Source organism: Equus przewalskii, chromosome 11 (genome assembly GCF_037783145.1).
Source record: "Equus przewalskii isolate Varuska chromosome 11, EquPr2, whole genome shotgun sequence".
NCBI classification, from domain to species: Eukaryota; Metazoa; Chordata; class Mammalia; order Perissodactyla; family Equidae; genus Equus; species Equus przewalskii.
Genome location: NC_091841.1, coordinates 18,616,575 through 18,626,643, shown reverse-complemented (window position 1 = coordinate 18,626,643; position 10,069 = coordinate 18,616,575). Strand labels below are relative to the sequence as shown.

The 10,069-nt window shown below is 35.8% G+C and overlaps 1 protein-coding gene across 1 annotated transcript; it reads right to left on the bottom strand.

Annotated features, from left to right (window-relative positions):
* Positions 1 to 221: 221 nt before the first annotated feature.
* LOC103543175 (putative olfactory receptor 5AK3) lies at positions 222 to 1,085 on the bottom strand. The gene has a single exon (XM_008510073.2). It carries the CDS (start codon positions 1,083 to 1,085, stop codon positions 222 to 224), a length of 864 nt encoding a protein of 287 aa, XP_008508295.2.
* Between the last annotated feature and the right edge of the window lie 8,984 nt (positions 1,086 to 10,069).

The window sequence follows — 10,069 nt, the reverse complement described above, 5'->3', positions numbered from 1 at the left end:
TTGAGATGTTTTTCAACATCTTTCAGATGCTATTGATATAAATAAGGAATGCTTTTCTATCTCAAAAACATTTACCACATCTTCTGCTGTTGAGAAATAAGAGAGAACTGTTGGTTTGCTTGTTGAACCATGTTAAGTTAGAAATCAGAGTTCAAACTAGAACCACTTCTTTCCAATCCTTTTTAGGGCTTCTCTCACATCTTGATTTCTCAGGCTGTAGATTAGGGGTTTAACATGGGGATCATAATGCCATAAAACACAGAAGCCACTTTTTCCTCCTCTTGAGACTCATTGGCACCATGGTGCAGATACATGTAAGAGAGAGTCCCATAGAAAATGGTGACTGCTGTCAGATGGGAGGCACAGGTGGAGAAGGCTTTTTTCCTCCCTGCAGCAGAAGACATCTTCAGGATGGCAGTCAGGATATATACGTAGGAAAAGATGACCACCAACACAGTGAATGTCAAGTTAAACCCCACAAAGACTGTTAGTAGCATGACGTTGAAGTAAATATTGGAGCATGAGAGGGCAAGAATTGGGGGTTCATCACAGAAAAAGTGGTTATTTTTATTGGATTTGCAAAAGTTCAATGAGAAAATAAGACCTGTGTTCACAGAGGCATTTAGAAAACCCATAAAGTAGGAACCAACTAAGAGTTGAATGCAGACTCTCTGGGACATGACTGTTGGATAGCGGAGAGGGTTACAGATGGCCACATAATGATCTACTACCATAGCTGCCAGGATGTAGCAGACATTTGTTGCAAAAACACCATAGACTAGTAATTGCACTGTACATCCTATGAATGAGATGGATTTTTCTGTCCCTACAAAATTTTGCAACATCTTGGGAGTGATAGCAGAGGTGTAGCAGAGATCAAGAAACGCCAGGTGTTGGAGGGAGAAATACATAGGAGTGTGAAGGCAAGAATCAATCTTGATGAGTAGGATCATGCCAATATTACCCACTAGGGTAACCACATAGATCAGTAGAAATATTATGAAGAGGATATGCCAAGACTTGTGTTGGCCAGCAAATCCCAGGAGAATGAATTCAGTCACTTCAGTGCCATTGTTTTGTTTCATGCCTAGCAAGGATTAAATATGCTGAACCTTGACATTGGCATTTCATAAATACATCTATATTAATACATCTATAGAGTATATTAAAAAGATAGTTTTTAAAACCACATTTTCTTTTATGCTATATACATTTTAATTAATATATCCAAATTTACATATATACAGATTATTATTTATGAATATCTTGACTTACCCATGGAGTCTATATGACTTGCTCTAATTTAGCTCCATATTCTCATCTTACTCTTTTTGCCTCCTAATTCTGTTCTGGCCATCATGGACTCACGGACATGTAGAGTTCTTTACAGAAGTGTTTATTAAAGTATCTACGGTAAAGGATCATTTTCCTTGTAAAATTTGCAAATGTAGCCGTTCAGTGTTCTTGTAAAAAGCAGTAAAAAGATCTCAGCATTGTCAAAATTCTGCAATAGTTTAAATGCTAGATCTCACTTTCAATGGTTATCTTGCCACAGAGTAGAAACAGAGAATCTAAGGATTGGAGCTGATCCATGGACCACACATTGAGTAGCATGCTCCCTGGTGTCCATCCATCATAATTTACCTATATGGTTTCCTAGTGATGGATAGTAGATTGCCTACAACTTGCCTCCACTACAAATAACTCAGCATGAACGTTTTCCTAGGGCATATTATTAGGGACAAAAATTTTTAGTCTGAGGGCAATGCACACATTTAACTTAGTTTTTTCAGATCACTTTCCATAATGGACGCACCAGTGTACACTCCTACTAATTATGCATGGGGGTTCCCATATTTTCAGTGCCTTGTGAACACTGGTATTTTCCTAACATTCTTTGGTCAGAAAAATAGGTATAAAGTGATATTTCATTTTCATTCGTTTCTTTTCTAACCAGAAATAAATTTCATCACTGTCTAATATTCTTAAAATTCGGGATTCTATTTTTCTGTAAATTGCCTATTTATATCGTTCCCTAATGTTTCTATGAGTTATAGATGTTCTTTTTTATCTAGATTTGAATACTTTGTTCTTGACTTGACAAGTTTTTCTCACATTCTTTCCTCTATTAACTTTGTTTGTGGTGTCCTTCATAGATGAAAAATCCTTACTTTTGAAACAATAATTCATAATTTTTACTTTATGGTTTATTCCTTGGGAAAAAAATGAATAAAGTCCATTCCTGCTTCTAGCTCATTTACCCAGAAGAATCAAATGTAATAATAAAATTTATTTTCTTTCTTATACTGAGTTGCTGGCACATGGTGTTTACTGAACCACAATATTTTATACCATATATACAATTAAAAAATAGCTATTTTGTGTTTACTCAGTATTTTCTTTTTTAGAAAAAGCAGAATAAGTGCTTAGAAAGTGATGATTATTGGTGTGTGTGTATATGTGTGTGTGCATCTGGAATATTTAGATGTTTTTAAACCATTTAATGGTTTTACTTGTTATTTTAAAACTTGCTCACACGAACACTTGACCCAACTGTGTCACAGGGAAGTTCTACCAAATATTTATGGAACAACTAATTCTAACATTATATGTACTTTTCCTGAAAATCACAATAGAGCATTTTTTCCAGTTCATGTCAGCATAACATTAAACCAAAATAAATAAAATATGTAAAAATAAAATTGGATCCAATCTCATTTGTGAAGGCATACATGTGAATAGCTTAAAAATACACATTAATTAACCATATCCATCTATGTATTAAACAAACAATTGCTAAAGTCTCAAAGAGCCTCTAGTAAATAGCTATTCTCTTCCTTCCCCAGTAGTTGAACAAGTTGAGAAATAAAAGATAGTGTATATATGGAGACCACAATATCACCTTTAGACACCTGAGGGAAGACTTGAAGTTTATTAGCCAAGTTACTCGTTTCCGGTGAACATCATAAGGAGACAGGCTTATCTACCCAGTCTTGGTGGCAGTCACTGGGATATGCCTCTTGCACATTGTGGGGAAGCTCCTCTGTAATGCAGGGAAAGGAGGAATTCAGCAGGAAGGCTGCTCCTGAGGATAAGGGCAGAGGACGGCATGCCAGGTTGTTCTCAGATTTACCAATCAGACATGTCACTCCATCTTTCTAGGAACACAGTGAATAACATGGGGATAGGAAGTGCAGGATTACACAGACTAAGCTCCCTTTGAAGGAAACAAACTTCAGAATCAGGGAAAAAATATTTTCTACCAGCGATGGAGACCAATTTGTATTTATCCCAGGAATGAAAGTATTTTTAACATTGGATATTTTATTGATACAATTTGTCATATTAATACATTAAAAGAAAAAAGTCATATGATCCCTTCAAGAGACAAAGAGCAATTATTTGGAAGAATTCAGTAAACTTTTATGATAGAACAAAATTGAAAATAGATGGGAACTGTCTTAACTTGATAACGGTTATCTACCACATTGAAGGACTAAACATTATACTTACTAACAAATCATGAGACACAGTGCCTATAAATTAAGGAATATGACAAGGATGCCTGTTATGACTGACTCTATTCAATATTTTTCTGAAGTCCTAGGCAGGGCAATAGGATATGCAGAGCAGTTAAAGATAAAATGATTATAAAGTAAGAAACACAACTATTATTATTTTTAGATAATATATTGTCTCTATAGAAAATCCTAGAGAAGTGACAGATAAATTCTTAGTGAATCTAGTATAATTACTTGATACTAGCTTAATATTTAAAAATCAATTGCATTTCTGTTCACCAGCAATAATTAAAATAACATTATTTAAAAAGGTTTATTTACAGTAGCAACAAAAGTAAAGTACCTAGATATAAACCTAAGAATGTTCATGATCCTTATTGATAAAATAAACCTTTGCTTAAAGGCTTCAAGGAGACCAAAACATAGACCAGGATCATAAACAGAAACTCAATATTGTAAACATTACATTTTCCCCCATGTTAATCTATGAATTCAATATAATTCCAATAAAATGCTAGAGAGAATCTCATGTGAACCTTGACAAACTTATTATGAAATTTATAAGGAAGTAAAAAGATCTAAAAATAGCTAAGACAATTTTAAAGAAAAGTAAGGTGAGAACTTGTCCTACTAGATATCAGAACTTATTATAAAGTGATAATAATAGAGACAATGTGGTACTAGTGTGAGGGCAGACAAATATATCAATGGAACTGAGAAAAGCAAATCATAAACAGGCCCACAAGTTTGTGGAAGCTTGATGCATGAAAACAGTACAGGTACACCAGTGAAAAATGGCCCAATAAACCGTGGTGCTATAAATGCTTATACATATGAAAAAATAATATTGTATTCTTACATTACATTTTACAAAAATCAATTCCAAAGGCAATAAAGATTTAAATGGTAAAGATTTGAGAGTAAAACATAGCAGAATATCTATGACTCAGATATGCAGAAAAAACATTTAAAGAAGATGTGAATCCACAAAACATAACACTAAAAATTCAACTATATCTAAATGAAAAATAACATTATAAAAAGGAAAAGATTAGATACTGACTGGGAATTTACTCAGGTAAATGTGTTTGCAACACATACAAATGTAAAAGAATTAGTTTGCAGTACATATAAATAATTTCTATAAATAACCCCAATAGAAAAATGCACAAAAAAGATATATATATATAAATAGGGTAATTATAGAAGAGAAAACCTAAATGGTCATTAGAAATATGAAAATATACACAAGTCACTAGTAATAAGTAATTTATACTAATACCACATTGGAATACAATTTTTTGCTCCTCAATCTAAAATGCAAATTTTGGTGAGAGATGGAGCCACAGGGACTCACAAATTTCTGGTGGGAAGGTAAACTAGCACAGTCATGTTGGAGACAAAATTTCGAAATAATAATAAAATTAAATACCTGCCTCTCTATGGTCCAGAATTACCATTACAGGTATATATTCTAGATAAATTCTCGACTACATAAACAGGAATAAACACATACACACATACAAACATGTATTTATATGTATGAATATGTGCATTTATAAATATACATTACACATACATAAGAATGTTCATAGCACATTGTTCATCATAGAAAAAATTGCAACTATTAAGTAAGTTAGTGAAGAATCAGTAAGCTGGTGCTACAACATCTACAGAGATAAATCTCTCAGATGAAATGTTGAGTAACAAAAAGCAAGTTGCAGAAGTTAGATGATGGCTACATGAGTGATTGTTACACTATTTTAAATATACATATATTTTATACCTTAATATGAGTAATAACAGAAACTCTTCATAGAAGAAAAGCTACATCCCTAATTCATCACTAGAGGGCTCCTGTACTCTGATGTCTGTAATGCCAGGCAGAGCTGGAGCTCCATAGAGACGTTCAGTTTTAGACAAGAAAATGCCTTTAGTGTTGGGGAATATAGCAAACTAAACCTGTGGTTGACAATCTGGGTCTTTCAAATATCTTGAGTAATAAACAGGGTGGGATAAATCTGCAGTGATGGAACAAGAAACAATTCTCTTCAATTGAACGTTTATTGAGGGCTAAGGGATAATTATGTGTAAGTTGCCATTTTAGGTAAATTTGCTGTAAAATCAATTAAGTGCAGCCCTTTCAAGGAGATTTCCATGCAGTGGATAAAGGCACTTGTCAGAGGATGTTAGAATAGGTCACGAATCCACCTAAACTAGGATTTTGATAGCATAATGACATTTATCATATCAATTTAATTATTTTGAATTCAAATAAAATGTATGATACCATGGGGACACTTTTCAAGAGCTATGGAAACTGGTATAAGATATACACATACACACAGAGGATCTATCTGTTTTCAGTGGGTTGACTCAGTATTAAATCTTTGTTTCATCTATGATGAGGGTATTTGCTTATCAAATGAATGCTGTCAAGAAAATGGCCAATTACCTGAGTATTTTGAACATGCTTAATCTGTACTGAGTCCAAGCCCTTCGGAAGCTTCATTTATATTCAGTACTCTGCAGTGGGCAAAAAAAAACAAAACAGGTTGACCTGGATTTGAATTCTGGTCCCACCACTTCATAGGGACAAAAGATGTAACTCCCGTCAGCCTCAGTTCCATACTCTATAAAACGAGGTCACAGAATTACTCAGAAGGTCATGATTTTTACTGCAACACTGTTTATAATAGCAAAACTTTGGAAATGGGGTTAAATAAATCAGGGTAGATTCATATTATGGATCAATATCTAGTCCAAAAAGAATGAGATAAATATATACTCTTATGGAAAGGTGCTCATGTCATGTTGTCAAATAAACAAAGCGAGTTGCAGAAAAATACGTGAGTGTGGACTCCTTTAAAAATAAAACTTTGTTTCACTCCCACTCTTTCTCATTTTCTTTACGTGTCCATGGAAAAGCTCAGGAAGTGTTCACACCAGACTTTTAAGGTTTATCCTTGGGCATGGGAGTAGGGGGAGAGAGAAATCTTCAAACTTATAAGCTTCTTTCTCTTTTCTTTTTTCATTTTTTTTTGTGAGGAAGATTACCCCTGAGCTAGCCACTGCCAATCCTATTCTTTTTTCTGAGGAAGGCTGACCATGAGCTAACATCCGTGCCCATCTTCCTCAATTTTATATGTGGGACACCCATCACAGCATGGTGTGCCACATGGTGCCATGTCCGCACCCAGGATCCAAACAGGCAAACCCCAGGCTACCAAGAAGTGGATCATGCAAACTTAACCGCTGCACCAACGGGCTGGCCCCTCTCTTTTCTTTTTAAAATAACTAGTTTTAAAAAGGAAGAAAATGAGAAAGAAATAAAATCTGCTTGGTAGTGATATAAAATTTAAGTGAGCTGATTTATGTAAATTTCCCAGCAGAAGGCAAGACATTGAACTGGAGCTCACCAAAGGTCGTAATAATACAATGTAAATAATACATTAAAAATATGTAAAACTGATTCATTGAATCATACAATCATTTGTTCATTCACATCCTTCTCAGGCAATATTCAGCCCAATTCAGTTTCCTTACTCCATTTCTGTTAGGTCACTAGATGAATTAATTTCTGTTTTGGGGGTGAAACTCACTAGGCTCTGATCCTTTCACTCCACTGTTTCCTGCACACGCCGAGATGATACATGGCTGATGTTTAAAATGGCATGTGCTTTATTTTACTTACATCACAGTTGCCTCCAGGTTCTCTTTCTGTAACTGGTGAAGGCTGATTGCCCACCAGGTCTCTCTGTGTGGTTTCTTCTAATTGGGGAGTTTATAGCTGTGGCTTAAGGGATCATTACTTGCTCCCTTGAGAATTTGAGGTTCTGGGGGCTGAGATACAATTGGAAAAAACAACACTCACTGTTTAATTTTTGCTGAAGAAAATTTAAGCTTTCTAGAGACAGCACGTTCTACTTTCATGTTATTATCATTAGGGACTTCTTGGGTTTTTTTTTTAGAGTTGACTTGCTATAGAATAATTGCTTTTTCCCCGTGTTATGAATCTGGTTGAGTATCTTTTCTTGTGTCTAAGAACCTGTGTTTTGGTCTAGATAACTATCCTTGTCACTATAATCAGTGAAAAAGATGACTTTCTGAAAAAAAAGAAATTCAAAGCTAACCTAAATTTAAGGGCATATGGTCCCTCATGTGAAAAATAGAATTACTATTATTTGAACATATTTTATATCATCACATTGACCATCGTTTACTTATTTTTAAAGAAAAAATTTACTTGATTTCATCTTTCATTTTTTCTAAAAGTTTCTATATTTTAAAAATCAACCCCAAATGAAGACAACATTTCTTCCAGTTTCACTTTATAACATTGGAATATTTCAGGCCAAAATCAGTGGAATAAGAGACTTTGAGTTGTGTTTGGCTATAAAGCTGCTAGGGTTAAACCTTTAATTTAATAAGTCTGAAAGGAAAAAGCTAGATTCAGTGAGTCTGTAGCCTTGCGATTAACAAGCACACCTATGAAGGAGAGCTATTGTCAAAGGCTGGTGAACTGACATTCAGCATTACTTATTGCATGACCAGTGTCTCAGTTAGAAATGTGTTCAACTGCTAGTAGAAGAAAACGCTATTTACGTTAGCTCACAAACACAGGGACTTATTTTTCCTCCTTATCAATAGTTTGGAAGCCAAATTTCTGTGATTTGCTTATTCTTTGCTATATGCTGGTTGCCTCACAGTCTGAGATGTCTACAATAGCTCTAGACATCACATTCTTATTAAAAGCAGGATAAAGGCTGCAGGGAGGGTAGGGTGATAACCACGTATATACCCTTGGTCAGGAACATAACAGTTTTTCTAAATCCCCCACCAGACTAGAACTTACGTTTCACTTTCTAGAATTGTGTTTCAGGGAGAGCAGAAATCTCCCTCTCTTTCATCATATCTCCTCAGCTATTTGATTTCAGTTCTCCTGTGATAGATAACTATGTCTATGCTACTAGTGGCCCATCTTCTATGATATCTCTCTGCTTCTTTGCTTCAGGAATACCTCTGAGATCATAGAAGATCATTTAGCAGGGTCAGCACAGATGTATGGGATTGTCAACAGACTTGAGGAACCCTCAACCAATAGCAAAGAGGTGTTGAATAAATGTTTTATCCTCCTGTCCTTCAGAGTGATGATTCTGTGGGAATTCTACATAGTTCATCAGATTCCCCTGTGGGACTGAGTTCCAGTTTCCCAGGGCATCTATCAGCTGAGTAACTCACTCTTTCCTGGCTTTTTTCCTTCTGTATCTCACTCTTCTCTTCCATCTCTCTGCTGCGGCTATAACCCTTTCAATGAGTTTAGCAAACTGCATAATCTGATAAAACATTCCCCACAAGACTGCCTTCACTTCAGACATCAGCCACAAGTTCGGTGGTCCCCAGGACACTTTCACATCTGAACAGCTGGCTGTATATTTGGGAGTTTCTACAATCACCTTCAGCATTGATAATTCACTAGAATAACTCATAGAACACAGGAAAGCACTATATATATAATTATAGTTTTTATTACAGTGAAAGGATGTAAATTAGAGCCAGCCAAAGGAAGAGATACATAGGGCAAAACCTGAGAGGGTTCCGAACTTGAAGTTTCTGTTGTTCTCAGGAATGTGTTACCCTCCTGGCATCAACGTGAGGCAATACACATAGAATATGGCCAACCTGGGAAGCTCACCTGAGACACTGGTCGCCAGAGTGTTTATGTGGGCTTTATGACAAGTTGTGCATGTGGCTGATCTTTAGTTCCCAACCCCGCCTGGAGGTTCAGGGTAATACTTTCAGTCTCCAGTTCCTCCGGAGGTTGCAACTGACATGGTATGTCCCAAAGTCCCCATCATAAACCACACAGACTGATCAGTGACCAAAGCCTCCAGACAGAGACACTCCTATGAAGGAGGGCATTCCCTAGGCTTCGAGATCACCTCCCAGTAGCTGAGGTCAAAGGCCAGAACTTTCTTTAGGTAAGGTTAATTCTCCATTACACATACCCCCCATACCTTAGCTTTACCCAAAGCCATATCTCAGGAACGTAAACTAAGACACATACCACCCCAACTACAATGGAAGCTGGAGAACAAAGTACCTATTTAGCCTCATCCCCTTCCATATAAAATAGTCCTTTTAGGAAGGAGTAAGAGGAGAATAGACAGTGGATAGACAAACAAATATATTTTGCCACTACTAGTGAATACATATTTCCATATGTGTGAATAAATTGTGGTGAATAAATTCTTTATCTTTTAGCTTCTCTAGGTATTCTCTTCTCCATGTCATTCTTGGTCCAATCTGTTTTGCGTGTGATGCCATGTTTTCTTCCATTATCGTTTAGACTAATATTTTTTATAAAGTTAGCCATCTTTGCTAATTATTGACTTCAAATTTTGTTCAAAGAATTGAGGCTCTATCATAATGTTTTAGAGACACATGCTGGACCCAATAAGTCCTTATAAAACATGGGCTGCCACAGAAGGGTGAGCTATACTGGGCTGTAGGTAGGTATTCTTTCTCATTTTAGTGTCCACAGTCCA

What these genes read in the sequence shown, in the direction of transcription:
- LOC103543175 (XM_008510073.2), bottom strand. Translation starts at nt 1,085, where the DNA reads ATGAAACAAAACAATGGCACTGAAGTGACTGAATTCATTCTCCTGGGA.